Raw genomic sequence first — 15290 nt, 5'->3', positions numbered from 1 at the left:
TCTTTAATTTCCACCGTAGCGGAAGCTAACACAAGGTCAGCCGAGCTGAGCAGAGCAGTGCACTCATTCAAATAAAGCTTCTTTTTTCCCCCACTAAACAAATCAGAACACCCACTTAACTGAAATAAAAACTAAGGACGTAACTGAAACCTCAAATCAGGAGCCCACGGTCTGGCTTTGTGGTCTGAACATCCTGTACCGCAGATTTTTTTTTTTTAAATAGTTATTTATTCCTTTATGTGGAGGTGGGTGGTCCTAGAAAAGCCACAAGAGAATACAGTATAAGAAAAGTACTGATTTGATCCACAGATGAGGCACAACACTGAAAGCACCAGTGCTATGGACGTAACGCAGCTCTCATTCTCATTCCATCCTCCTTAATACCTCATCATCTCCTTTTGAATGAACGAATGAATGAATCGCTGCATTTATATAGCACTTTTTTCGAATGCTCAAAGTGCTATTTACAGCGATGAGTGGGAACTCACCTCACCCACCACCAATGTGTAGCACCCACCTGGGTGATGCACGGCAGCCATTTTGCACCAGAACGCTCACCACACATTAGCTTAGGTGGAGAGGGAGAGAACATTTTTTTAGCCAATTAAATCAGAGGATGATTAGGTGGCAAATTTGGGACAGCCAGGTTGGGAATTTAGCCAGGACAACGGGGAACCCCCTACTCTTTACGACAAGAGTCACAGGGTCTTTAATGACAAGAGTCATGACCTAACACCAAATCTCCAAGGCACAGTTTACACACACAGTCCAGTTCACCATCAGAACATACTACTACTTTTATGTACATTTGTTTATCTCATTAGTTTAGCATAACCATGGACGGCCTTGTTTCCTTGTACATACACACACAAATGAGCAAACTGAAGAAAATTGAGGGACTCTGCATGCGAATGGAAAGGTTCTAGCATAGCACTCTCTGCTGTGCATACAACTTGATGGAGCTGCTAGTTGTGCACTGCAATAGCCAACATAGCTAGCTATGTGAGGCCTGGCTATTAAACCCTGTAAATCACTATACAATCCCTTTGACGGAACGAAAACAAACAGTGAGGAGTTACCACGGTAACATATACCATTGCTTCAAATAGTTTTCCAGTAAAATGTTGAGTGCAAGCTGACATTATTTCCAGGAGCCCGTAAGAATGCAGTGGAATAACTGTGCTACAAATGGGTCCAATCACAACCAAACTGCATGCTAAGGTACGCTACTGAACATGGACAAAGTTGCATCAGCGTTCAGCGTTTCCGACTCGGTGACTTGGCCACTAGATTTCAGAACCAACTTCATCTCATAAAGGATATCGGTGACAAATCTTTCCAACTTTTCTGGGTGCTGCGAGTCATTGCGACCATTGATATTTAACCTTTTCAAGAGCATCGTTTTCTGGATTGTTTTTTTTCTTCCCCCTCAAAATTCTAAGTCTAAGTGTTCTAGAACCACTGCTTTCAGTCACCAGCAGTGATTGTGACATCAGCACTAGAATGTTCGGTTAAGAACATTCTAATCGCGTAGTATTTGTGATCTCACGTCTGAGAGGGCTGATGCATTTGGCGATCGTCTGCAGTGATGAACACCCTGGCATAGAGGGGCATGTGCCTAAAGCTGGCCCCTGGCATAGAGGGGCATGTGCCTAAAGCTGGCCCCTGGCATAGAGGGGCATGTGCCTAAAGCTGGCCCCTGGCATAGAGGGGCATGTGCCTAAAGCTGGCCACCAGCGATTTCCGCCGATAGCGCTTCCCCTTCTCCTCTCCTCGTTCATCGCGAGCCCTCAACGCCCTCGGCGTCCGTCTGAAACCCGTTTAAGTCTAAATCAGGCTCCGTCTCACGAGCGATGCGAGTGTCGTGACGAACGGACGCGCGTTTGCAAATCGACGTTTCTGCTCAAATATGCAAATTAACGAATGACGTCGTCACCCGCAAAATGAAGCTCAGCAGCCACTTCGCCTGAGAAAGAGCCGACAGCTCTGGCTTCGCCGCTGTAAGACGGCCAATCAATTCTCACAGCAGGGGATGTGCTTACGCCACAGAGCAACCCGCTCCACTCAGAATGTGGACATCTCATTTTGTGGAAAAGAAATTCAAGCTTAACTGCAACAGCATGTACACACATTTGTGGTTAGTACCTGAAAGCGCTGCTGTTGTTTTGTTGTTCTGACCTTAGTTTCTTAATTACCATTTAATGACTTTTTTTTTAGCAGTTATTTTGAATTTTTTATCTATCATAAATGAGGTCAGTAAATGGGATCTTTATGTTTTACATCATAGTTTAAAAAAAAAAAAAAAAACATTCATAAACTAGCATTGCATTTTACCCAAAAATATAAATAAGGATATGAACTGAACTAGGTCTCAAAAATAAAGGTTGAAACCGAACCGAATTTGAAGAACTGCTACCCACCTACACAGAGCGTGCCCTAGCCTGCGACTCACCCCATTATACAGCACAGCTTTTAATGACATTCAGGTGTCTTCTAGCATTGGCAGCTGTCTCCTTCACGCTCCTTTATAATAATAGTTCTTTTTTCGTTTTTTTCCACCCCCCCCCCAATGTCAATTCTTCTCTAGGAGAAGAAAAAGTAATTAACCAGCTTTAATAGAAGCGTAGGGGAAAAGTCACACACATGAAAAGCATCCTACAGACGTGAAATAAAGCAATGAAAGACTGAGGTATGCTAAAGTATTCTTAAGCTTCTTGTTGCTGTGTGACTGCTTGTAGATTACTTAATCTGTGTTTTAGAAAAAAAATACAGTATTAGAGCTTCAGAGTTTTACAGTTCAGGTTTCTAATTAAGTAGGGCGGGAGATAGTAATTATTAATGTTCTGCGTTCAAGTGCTGTGTTTCACTGACATGGAGGAGGTCACGATGCCATCTAGTAAAGCCAACCCCCCCCCCCCCCAAAAAAAAAAAAAAAAAAATTTTTTACAAAGAGTGCACACACACATATCTGAGCTCAAAGCAGACGGAAAAGCTCCTGCTAGTTTAGTATTGGCCTGTCAGGATGATATACAGAATAGCTGATTTGGGAACACACAGATCGATTCTCACATTTTTTTTTCCTTTTCTCTTTCCCCCCGCCCCGCATGCTCTCTGCAGAAGGAGAGCCGCCCCGCCCGCTCCGCCCCGCTCGGGTGCTTTCTGCAGAAGGAGGGCCGCCTCGCCCCGTCCTGCCCTGCCCCGCCCCGCATGCTCTCTGCAGAAGGAGATCCGCCCCGCCCCGCATGCTCTCTGCAGAAGGAGAGCCGCCCCGCCCCGCCCCGCCCCGCGTGCTCTCTGCAGAAGGAGCCGCCGCCATCGCCCCCCTCTCTCTGCAGAAGGCGAGCCGCCGCCACCGCCCGCCCCGCCCGCGTGCTCTCTGCAAGGCGAGCCGCCCGCCCATCCGCCCGCCGCTGCTCTCTGCAGAAGGAGAGCCGCCCCGCCTCCGCCCGCCCCGCCCCCGCGTGCTCTCTGCAGAAGGAGAGCCGCCCCGCCCCAGCCCCGCCCCCGCTGCTCTCTGCAGAAGGAGAGCGCCCGCCTCCGCCCCGCCCCGCCCGCTGCTCTCTGCAGAAGAGCGCCCCCCCATCGCCCCCCGTCCTGCTCTCTGCAGAAGGACAGCCGCCCCGCCTCGCCCCGCCCCGCCCCGCGTGCTCTCTGCAGAAGGCGAGCCGCCTGTATCCACTTCGACCCAAACCTGCGGATCAAATGGGAGTCACATGACCAGATCACATGACCCCCCCCCACCCCCCATCCCGACAGTCCCCCTCTAACTTCCCACAGGGAAGAGAACGCACGCACAGGTGCTGGCACCCACATTCCATGCTGGGGCGACAGCAGAGGTCCTGCGTTCTGCCTTTCCTCAGGTGTGGTTTTTATAAGTGATAAAACGGAATATTATTTTTGCGACTTGAAAACTCTTCAGTTGCCCAAACGTTCCATCAATAAAAACAGCGGGACCCCAGCGGGGTCCCTGACTGAGCGTTCCATTATTTAGATGTATTGGGTTTTTCGGAACAGTGGCCCCCGTGTGCAGTTTAACAGCGCCCCTTCTCAAATGATTTTACAAACTCATTCCTGGCATTTGGCTCAAGTTAAAACTGTTAGGCAACGGTTTTTTTTTTTTTGGTTTTTTTGCTGGACACTTGATGAATCTGGCCTTTGAAGCCTGAAAGTCACAAATTAGTCACAGTTTGAACTGAAGATTTTTTCAACTCTGTGGGCTCCATTCATGTTACTGATGACGTGGATGTGTGGGCAATTTTTTTAGTTTTAAATGCCAAAAACTGTGATGTCATTTACAAAGCAACTGTATGTTCAGTTCACACCACCGGATCAGCAACATCAATACTGTTTTATAAAATAAGTATTAGCATTGGAAACTAGCTAAAGAAAGAGGAAAACATAACTAGCTAGTAAGATTGTATTGCTAAATCAATTGCTGGTTATTTATTGATTTATTGTATTCATTCTGAACAGAGGATATAAACTAGGCCCTGCTTCTATCATAAGCTTCTCAGATACGCCTAACATGGTGGGTTAGTGATAGAATAAAAATGTGATTTTTGTAAACGGGAGAATTTATTATTTTTTCAATGCATTTGCATTGTGTGTTTTTTATCACTTTAAAACATTGGATCTACTGCTAAGGCAGTATCTGAACGGATATGAATATGCAATGAGCAAAGTTTCACACTTTTAATGTTTAATATACATATTTATACATGTTTAATGTATGCAGTATAGTATATGGAAACACCACAGCACACTGCGCTTGTTTAGGGAAATGCTGACGCGTCATCACACAGGAAACCGGAGGTGGTGTAAACATGGATAAAGAAATACATCCGTTAGAACTCTCTCCCTTAGGATTTCTCTGTCTTAACTCCTCCTTAAATTTCACAGATCTCTTTGCTGAGCAGGTTATTTCGAAGGAAAATCCCACTCCTCACACATTTGCATATTCAACATGATAAACAACAAAGTTCCTGAGACACCAAGTTAGTTCTAATGAATATTTTTCAGCGATGTTATACTTCCTCTTTGAAGCACGGAGAGCTGGAGGTGTCTGGGGACGGTGCTGTCTTGACTGGTTTCAGGGAAAAAGTTCATTGTTTCCATTTTATATTTTAAGGTGGGACACACACTAAATGTGATTCACGGCAGCATTAAAAAACACACATGAAAGATTTAAAACAGAGTCAGTTTCATTTAAACCCCCCCACAGGTGTTCCCCTAATCTGCATTGCAGATCAGACTGCTGTTGGCAAGGGTTGTTTGACACGAGAACACAAGTCCTGGCATGGATCCTCTTAATGGAATATCAATTCAAACAAAGAATAGCAACGGTCCCTTCAAAAATACTGCTTGCCTCAAATGCAGATCTTTAAAACCCACTATATGGTGACTACAGATATAGATTTCATTCATTCATTCATTCATTTGTCCATATTTCACCTTCCTTTTCACCCATGTGCTGATTTATCTAAGCATCTATGTACACGCTCTTTGGTTCAAGCTCTTTGTCTCTTTTCGACACAAGAACCCAAGTTCTGGCATGGATCCTCTTAATGGAAAATTAATTCAAACAAAGAATAGCAATGGTCCCTTCGGAAATACTGATTCCCTCAAATGCAGATCCTTTAAACCTACTGTATGGTGACTACAGATATAGATTTCATTCATTCATTCATTCATTCATTCATTCTTTTGTCCACATTTCACCTTGCTTTTCACCCATGTGCTGATTTATCTAAGCATCTATGTACAAGCTCTTTGGTACAGTAGTTCAAATCAATATTGAATTACTAGCTCCTCTATAGCAGAGGTGCTGAACTAATTAATATGGTGATATCTTCATTCAGAACCCCAACTGACAAGCTGATGTACTTTCTCCTTGTGATTTACTTGGCCTTGCCATGTAATTAATTTTCATAGCGGATACCTTTAATTGACTAAATTTGCTTACATCACCCATCCATGCAGGTGCACGTTCTCAGAAACCATTCCGGTTAAGCACAAAAAGGAAAAAAAAAACTGTTCTTATTTTACCATCTTATTTATTTATTTATTTTCGAAAAAATAAGAACAAACAGAATAGAGTGCAGGTCAGGCGCATATTATGGTCGAGAAATTCCAAGTAGGTCCACTCCCAGCAGTACTGTGTGCGGGGCATAGATCAACTGAAGCTCAATATTAAACATCAGGGTAGTGCCCCACATTACATGAAACCACAGATCGGTATGTTCCACGGACAACAAGTACAACATGGGCGAGAGTGAGGGTACTGACATTTATAATGCATAGAATACCTAATAGTACCTAAGAAGAACAAATAATAAGATCCTGCATGAATGCCTTCTTTTCTACTGGCACTAGACTTTGGAATAATTTCCCTGTGCTAACCGGGAAATGGCAGAATAGTATAATGAAAAGCATAGCTGTTTATACGGAACAGACTTGTTAAAAATGGCACAAGTGAAGGTTCACTAGTTGAAATATATATATATATGTATTATGTATATATATGTATATATATTGTGTTTGGGATCATTGTCTTGCTGCATAACCCAATTATGCTTATCTCCTGGACAGATGTCCAGGCATTCTCTGTTAGAATTTTCTGGTATAGAGCAGAATTCATGGTTCCTTCAAAAATGGAGGATTCATCCAGGTGCTAAGGCAGCAAAGCAAGTGTGTGTGTTTGTGTGTGTGCATATGTCTATGTGTGAGAGTGTGTGCGTGTGTGTGTGTGTGTGTGTGAGAGTGTGTGCGTATGTTTATGTGTGAGAGTGTGTGTGTGTGTGTGAGAGTGTGTGTTCGTATGTGTATGTGTGAGTGTGTGTGTGTGTGTGTGTGCGTATGTGTATGTGTGAGTGTGTGTGTGTGTGTGTGAGTGTGTGTGTGCGTATGTGTGAGTGTGTGTGTGTGTGTGTGTGCGTATGTGTATGTGTGAGTGTGTGTGTGTGTGTGTGTGTGTGCGTATGTTTATGTGTGAGTGTGTGTGCGTATGTGTATGTGTGAGTGTGTATGTGTGAGTGTGTGTGTGTGTGCGTATGTGTATGTGTGAGTGTGTGTGTGTGTGTGTGTTCGCATGTTACGTTCGCTGTTCAATCCAATCTCTCACTCAGCACTGGCAGAGGAAGGTGGAGGCTGCGGATCTCGGGCTCGTCACAGTAGACCTGGCACATTGGTGTAACAGGGTGTCAGGAACGGGCGTGCAAACACATGCCAGCAGGGAAAGAAAAAGCCCCACACGTCAGCAAAGACAGCTTTAACACCCCACACAGGCGGCGTGTTTCTGATTATTTACTGATATGATTTTTTTCTGTTACTCATATAGCACCTTCCACGCATTATGTCCAAATAACAGAACAGCAAAACAAAAGGGAAAATGAATAATGAATGAATAATGTAGTTATAGAAATTTAACAGTGCAATTAAACCCAAAATATTAGTGTACTTGAGATGAACTATGAGATTAAAATACAGGACAAAAACAAATACAGGATATGACGAGAAGTTAAGAAGATAAATAATTTAATGCTTTTAAGGGCCTCAAAATACGATCATTTTATGCTGTTTAGATCTGGCAACAAGTGCTATAGATGAGGTTATTCCCGGAGAAGGCTCTTATCATCAAATCTGGCCCTCAAATCCAAATCCGGGCCTGGGTTTCTTTCCTCCCAGGTAATTAACTGAACAATTAGCGCTGCTGATTGGCCAGACTGTCTTCACACCTGACTCGTAGGTAAAGGGAGGGTGGAAAACCAGCAGTTCTCTGGCCCTCAAGGACCGTGCTTTGATGAACCTTGATTTGAATTGCTCGTTGGTACAAAAAGACCTTTTTAATCGAGGATTGGAGATTCAGATTAGACGCTCGATGATTCAGCAGTTCTGGGACATACGCTTTTAAATCGATTATCGAAATGTGATCTATACTATACTATCTATACTATATATACGATATAGATATATACTATACTATATATCTGCATCGATCCTGCATATTTACACTCAGTCTATTTAGTTATGACGACGAAGCCAAAAAATTAAGGTTTAAACATTTCAGCATCATGTCTTCATCGTCAGTGAAATGGTGTTGAAGGCTGACACAGGGAGTCCTGTGTAACCAGCCCTCCAGCATCGCCACAGGTGCAGAAACAAATTAGAGGGGAAGTGCTCAGGAGAGGCTCGACTTCCAGGAAAGGCTATTATAATACTTAACCTCTGGCAGAAATCCAATAAAATAAATTATTTAAAATAATATTATGAATGAGGTCCATTGTAAAAGTAACAGGCAGTCGATACAATAAGGCCAGGATCTGAGTCACACGTCTCTCTTTATTACTATGGTTAAAAGCCTTAGCAGCACCATTTTGTGTAGTTGCTTGCAAGTTAATGTCTGCCCATTTAAACATTCACAGGGAGCATTACAGTAGTCCGTCCTCGGTTATACTGATGCACGGTTATCTTCTAAGCAAATAATAGAACTAAATAAAAGTACATTTAAAAGTATTTTAATAAAGTAATACATTAAACATTTAAAGTTAACACCCCAGCTCGGGGATCCAGTGAAGCTGTGTGAGGCATAGCAACGACAAGCAACATTTCCTCTGCAACATCAAATATTCCCATTAACAAAAGAAACAGATGTTGCACAAAATACAAACCGACACCCGGCTTTGATTTCAAAGCTAAAAGACCTGCTGTGACCACTAACCATTAATTTTCAATTAACCTGAAGCACTCCCCTTAAAAAATGAAGGCTAAGTGTATTATGAAACATTTCCTTTGATCGTTTAAAATTTGCTGAAGTAGATTGTCTTCTAATCCTGATTTACTTGTAATGTGCCAGGCTACCCTTAACCCCTACTCAAACATATCCTTTTTTGAGCTCAAGCCCGACGTGGTTTGTGTTCTAGAAACGTGTTTTTGAAATACAGGCATAATCCTGGTCTCTTCTGAAAAGTAACACTTGGGAGTTTGTTTCCCAAGGGCCAGAATCACTTTAAGTGTTCCTAAAACAAAGTAAAAAAACACTTAAACATAGTTTTTACCATGATAAGGACATCGATTCACCATGATTCATGTTGTCCGTGGATTTCCAGAACGCACAGAAGGTAAGTCGTCATTTTGATCAAGCCTGTTTTGTGCCCACTCATGTTACAAAATAAAAAACTGTTGTCGCTATAAATCATTTTTGTTCCAGGGGGAAATACTAAATTTGTCGGTCTACAGTACATGCTAACATGTCTGTTAGGGTTAAGCTACATTAGAACTCGGAACGGCTACAGTTCCGGCTAGTGAGTACCCGCATTTAAAAGCAAACAGAATATGAAATAAGATATAAAGCCCCAGCTTTCTCACAGATGCCTCTTACCCCTTAAATGTTCTGGCAGTTTTTGTTGATTTATTCATAGATGTGCCACCCCCCCCCCCCCCCACCCCTCAGTGCAATTCTGTGCCCAGCTTGTACCCCCCTCCCTTAAAATTTATCTGGACGCTCCAATGTTCAGCACCCACATAATATTGAAAAAAATGAACTGAGTTAGTCAGTCAAACAGTATGAGCTGAGAATGCATATTTTTTGTTGCCTGAAGAGCGGAGCATTTTGAAATTACTGCTTCCCCTCTCCTCACTGACACTGCACTGCAAAAAAAGTCAAGAGTTTTAGCCTTACAATGGCACTTAAAATCTCACATATTTTTCTCCCAAGTCGAAAATTTCAGCTTGTTTTAAGACGCGTTTTGCTTGACAGGCGAAATTGCCTCATCACTCCATTGGGAAATTCTGAAATGAGTCAAACTGTCGCACCTCATTGGCAATCCTACTGTCCTACTTAGCAAAAGAAGGTAACAGAAAAAAATATATTTATTAAGCCTAAATACAAGATTAGAATACTTGTTAAGACTGACTTGTTTTTTTTGGTTCTTTTTGCAGCGGGCGCGTGTGGTGTGTGTGGGACGGGCGTGTGCGGTGTGGGGGACGGGCGCGTGTGGTGTGTGGGGGACGGGCGCGTGTGGTGTGTGGGGGACGGGCGTGTGTGGTGTGTGGCGGACGAGCGTGTGCGGCGTGTGGGACGGGCGCGTGCGGTGTGTGGGGGACGGGCGCGTGTGGCGTGTGGTGGACGGGCGCGTGCGGTGTGTGGGGGACGGGCGCGTGCGGTGTGTGGGGGACGGGCGTGTGTGGTGTGTGGGGGACGGGCGCGTGTGGTGTGTGTGGGACGGGCGTGTGTGGTGTGTGGCGGACGGGCGCGTGTCGCGTGTGGGACGGGCGCGGCCTCTTACCTTCTCGGCGGACTGCGCGGTGCCGAAGAAGATGGGGATGAAGGCCAGCCAGACGATGCAGGTGGTGTACATGGTGAAGCCGATGGGCTTGGCCTCGTTGAAGGTCTCGGGCACGCCGCGCGTCTTGATGGCGTAGACGGTGCAGGTGACCATCAGCAGCATGCTGTAGCCCAGCAGGCTGATGAGCGACAGGTCCGAGATGTCGCACTTGAGCACGCCCTGCGCCAGCTCGGGGTTGGCGGTGCGCTGGTCCTCGTAGTCCACCAGCGCCTGCGGCGGGTCCAGCAGGAACCAGACGCACACGCCCAGCAGCTGCAGGGAGATCAGGCTGAAGGCGATGACCAGCTGGGAGGCGGGGCTTATGAAGCGGGGCGCGCTGATGGACACCTTGCCCTGCTCGAAGATGCGGTAGATGCGGTTGGTCTTGGTGAGCAGCGCGGCGTAGCTGATGCTCATGCCCAGGCCCAGGAAGACGCGCCGCAGGGCGCACACGCCCACGTCCGGCGTCAGGATCATCAGGAAGGTGGTGGCGTAGCACAGGAAGATGCCCGTCAGCAGCACGTAGCTCAGCTCCCGCCCCGTCGCCTTGACGATGGGCGTGTCGTTGTAGCGCACGAAGGTCACCACCACGAAGAAGGTGGCCAGGATGCCCAGGACGGCGAGGAGGACGGGGATGACGGCCCAGGGCGAGCTCCACTCCAGCTTGACGATGGGCACGGGCAGGCAGCCCGTGTGGTCCAGGTTGGGCCGCAGGTCGTAGCGGCACAGCTTGCAGGTGTGCGGGCTGTCCAGATACTGGTACCCGTCGCAGCGCTCGCAGTGCCAGCAGCAGGGGGTGCCCTTCACGATCTTCATCCGCTCGCCCGGGTTGCACGGCTGGCTGCAGATGGACTCGGGCACCTGCCGGACGCCGCCGGGCCACTGCATCGCCTGGACCTGAGGACGAGAGAGAGAGCACGGGCTCATGGGAAACGTAGTGCGATAATGTAACCACAGCAAAATGGTGTCCACCATGGAAGGTATGTGGAGACATTTGCTTGGAGGATGCCACTTTTATAACAGTGAAAGCAGGCATGATTCAAATAAAATTCAAATAATTCAAGCAGGTGTATTAAAAATAAAAAAAATTTGATGTGGGTGCATTTGAGTTTTCCCCACCATTCCTACTCAAAACATTTCTAGCCAGCTGGAAACTGATTATTTATTCCCCTCACCCTCTTCAATACACTGTAGCACACAGAAAGTGTATGACAATGTGCCTGTTGAAATGTTATACAACGGCAGCCCATGTGATTTCTGCTTTGTGGCTCTGTCAAGACGTGAAGTGCATAGGCAGATATTAAGGGAAGCTTTGCCCACCCCCTACACTCCCCACTCCCACACCTTTTTTTGTGATCTCAATCTGTTACTCCCCCCCCCCGCCCCCCCCCACCACCCGCCTCCGCCCAAACCTACCCTCATCCACACCACCCCACCTGATCCGCCCAACCTCCCCCATGAATATAGCAGATCACATTTAAGGAAACAAATGACTGTAGCTGCAGTAGTCAGGCAAGGAAGCCCATTTGAAAGCCCCGTATTCTGCACACAGATAAACCCCCCGCCCCCCACCCCCCACCCCCCACAGTAGTCAGCCACATCCTCGTATATAATAATGTTATTGGAGCGGGAACCTTTTTATCCGACACCTCAGACATTCCGAACGATCGTTGGAATCAGGGCCTTTCGGAATGCTGTGTTGATGATTCTGTTCTGATGTACTGTACAAACACAGCGTGTAATTGCTTCGTTTGGGGGGGATTGCTTCGTGACAAATGGCGTCGCTATTATTGCTGATGCATTTTAAATTGCTCTCGTTTTTCGCACAAAGTGAGGCGAATCTCGAAAAGGGCGTCCTTTTCATTTTCGGTTTCATTTGGCGCTTTCTGCGTTTCTATTCGGGTATGGTGAACCCGGTAGGTTATGGGGACTAGTTTTCTTCCCGATAGGTCTGTTTTACGTGAACATCATGCCTAATGGAAGAATGTTATCCTGCTGGCTCTTTGCATTCTGGTCTGAAGGAGACAAAGCAGAATCAATTCTAATTGATTACTGTTGTTATGATTCAAGTTATTTTTTTTTCCTTCTTCCCTTCCTAATTCAAAAAGTGCTGTTGTTATTATTGATATTGGGATATCAATATTAGCCTTAGCTGAATGGAAATCATAAACCATTACTGCAATGCACATATTTCTGTAATATTTATGCCATGCATTTTGTTGGTAAAAGTTAATATTCATTGTAAGCATGAGATAATTGGAATTTGTTTTTAATGTAATTTGACAGATCCAACTTAAAATGACATGGATAAACATTAAAATATCACACTATTTTTTCTCCCATTACTTAAAACTAAAAATAAAAATAATAATAATAATAATAATAATAATAATAAATGGTTTATGTTTTGAAATAAAAAAGAGTTATAATTGCCTTGAAATCTCCGTTCTTATCCAAACACACTGTGATAATAATGTCAAATAAAAGAAACATGCGAACACACTGTACTAAAACAATCGTGATTTTGAGTATTGACTGTTTAAGCAATACAGTGGTGGCAAACCTTGGAATGTGGGACAGGAAACTGTTACAGTCCACTGTATTGTATCTCAACTACAGGGATTAAGATAGTCAACAGAGGCTTTTGGGTACTGTGTACAAAAAGGCTTGAACTATGCATGTAGCTATTAAAGTGTAGGATATTACAATCAAAGTCAACATTTATGTTTTTTTTAATATTCATTCTCGGACTTGGGGAAAATATCAGCATAACTTCATTTTAGGTTCAACATATAGAACTGACAAGTGTGAGCACCTTGCAATATTGAATGCTTAGTTGGTGAAATCAGATGGCTTAGTTGGTGAAATGTGTTTGAACACTGTTATCATAACAGCTGTCACACAAGATGGCATAACAGATGATGTCAGACAACATAAAAATGTTATACCTTTACCAGTGAATGTGTAAGGGTGATGAGAGTTCATCGCGTCATTTGACCTCAACTGACATCGTCTATGATGCCACTACGTCATGCTGTTACGTCGTGTGTTACGTCATGTGTTATGACAGTGCTATGTCAATCTTATGTCGAAGGGTTCAAGTAAGGTGTTACCAAGCGAAGTTATATCATTACTGATAATGAATAATGAATTAGTTCCTCTGTACCCTCAGAAACCGCTCAAATTATGCTCAAGATCTGATCTCCTTGGCAAGAACAGGAGAATGTACTTTGGAGAAACATGAACTTTATCATTACATACACAGCTGGGCTAATTTATAGCAGAGAAAGAGGATGTATGCAGTCAGTGACATAAATTGCATTCATAATTGCATTCTTCTCTGTGTGAATAAAATCCATATTCATGTAAAAATAACAGGAATGGTATAGAGCAATTTATCAAACAAGGACATATACATAACTTGCACAGAGGTTAGAAGCAACTAATTAGGCCTTTTGTGAAATTAACAAAAAGTCCAAAGACTGCAATTAGGAATTTATAATTTACATTACCTGTCATCTGGGGAAGCTTGTTCCATAAATAAACGTGGTACATTTGTAGGAGTCAGTGAAACAGTACATCAGCGGCAAAGTTTGTAGCAAAAGCCTGCGCAACCTCTACCATATTAAAAAAGGTTAACTTTAACAAAAAAATAAAGGGAAAAAAATCTGTCACATTCAATTAATTTTTTCCCCACAAAAATGGATGCAAGTTAAAAGCCTTACATTCAGAGAGAGGCGGTCCGCCCAGTGGCCGATGATCCGGTATTCGGTCGAGCCGTTTCTGATCTGGTACTGGTAGATCACGTAGCGGCCCGGCGCGTCGCCGTTTTCGTTGAAGAGCACCGGGTGTCCCGCGATTCCTGCGGGAGGAAGGAAAAAAGGGGAACGATAATTAGCGCAGATCCATTGCATCCCATATAATTACTGTTCTCGCGCAACGTTAGCAGGTGGCGGTGTAGCATAATGGTTGGGGTCAGAGGTCAAAACCAGAGGCTGCAGGTTCAAATCCCAGGTGTGGCACTGCTGCGGCGCTCTTGAGCAAAAGGTACGTAACCTGGACCGGTTCAGTATCTATCCAGCTGTATAAATGATTAGATGTAAAAATATAACTTGCTCTGGATAAGACTGTCTGCCAAATGCCTTAAACGCTCAAAGGGAACATAAAGACAATAAAAAATGATCACTGTTGTCGTTTTTTTTAAGTAAAAATGTATCACTTACAATTCCTGTCATGCTGTTGGTTGTTACGACAAATGTTTTAGCACGGTTTTATTTATTTATCTATTTATTTTTCAGCCAGTGAATCAAAAGTAACCGCGTGTTACATTTTACAGAAATACACAGAGGTTATGTTAACATCTTTTCACTTAGAAAATCAACAAACTGTGCACATAGACCAAGGGCACCCAAACTTTAGTATATCTCTGTATACACATTCAGTTCTACTACCACCCAGTGCAATAGCACCATATGCTGTTCTAACACTTTACAATATGCTCAGGGAATGGTGTGCAGTGAATACCACACTGATATCTCAGAACATGAGGACAATCTAACACACAAATAATATCAGGTTTGTAACAAAAACCTACATGTTTAGGTTGCTTCATTTTATGTTGAAAACTGTGATAATCCAAATATTCAGACCATCCCTATGTAACCTTTAAAAGCTTTAACAGTAGCCAACCCTTGTACCTGAGGGCTATTCAGTTAAAGTATTTTTTAAAGTGTAAAAATAAGCTTTTTTTTTTCTTTTTTGTAAAGTTTGTTTGTACCTATAACAGTACACACACACAATGATAAAACTTGTGTTTATTTAAGGCTCATGAAACTACTGAGGAAGTACTGAGAGACTCATAAACACCTGTTTATATCGTGCCTATAAAATTTTAATTAAGGCGGAAGCTGCAGCGTGATTCTCATTCTGCGAGGAATCTCTCTGACCTGGCAGCTCCATGGGATGAGA

The 15290-nt window shown here is 44.0% G+C and overlaps 1 protein-coding gene across 3 annotated transcripts in view; it reads right to left on the bottom strand.

The window, feature by feature from the left end:
- The window catches only part of LOC135238537 (metabotropic glutamate receptor 4-like), a 228682-nt gene that overhangs the window by 36522 nt on the left and 176870 nt on the right, over positions 1-15290 (bottom strand). For all 3 annotated transcript variants that reach the window (XM_064306537.1, XM_064306540.1, XM_064306538.1), the window contains exons 8-9: positions 14048-14184; positions 10284-11219 (exon numbers count right to left, since the gene is read on the bottom strand). In XM_064306537.1, the coding sequence (XP_064162607.1) occupies positions 10284-11219; positions 14048-14184 (1073 nt within the window). The remainder of the gene's footprint in view (positions 1-10283; positions 11220-14047; positions 14185-15290) is intronic.

This window comes from Anguilla rostrata, chromosome 13 (genome assembly GCF_018555375.3).
Source record: "Anguilla rostrata isolate EN2019 chromosome 13, ASM1855537v3, whole genome shotgun sequence".
In the NCBI taxonomy this organism is placed as follows: Eukaryota; Metazoa; Chordata; class Actinopteri; order Anguilliformes; family Anguillidae; genus Anguilla; species Anguilla rostrata.
This window is presented reverse-complemented; position numbering and strand designations above follow the sequence as displayed.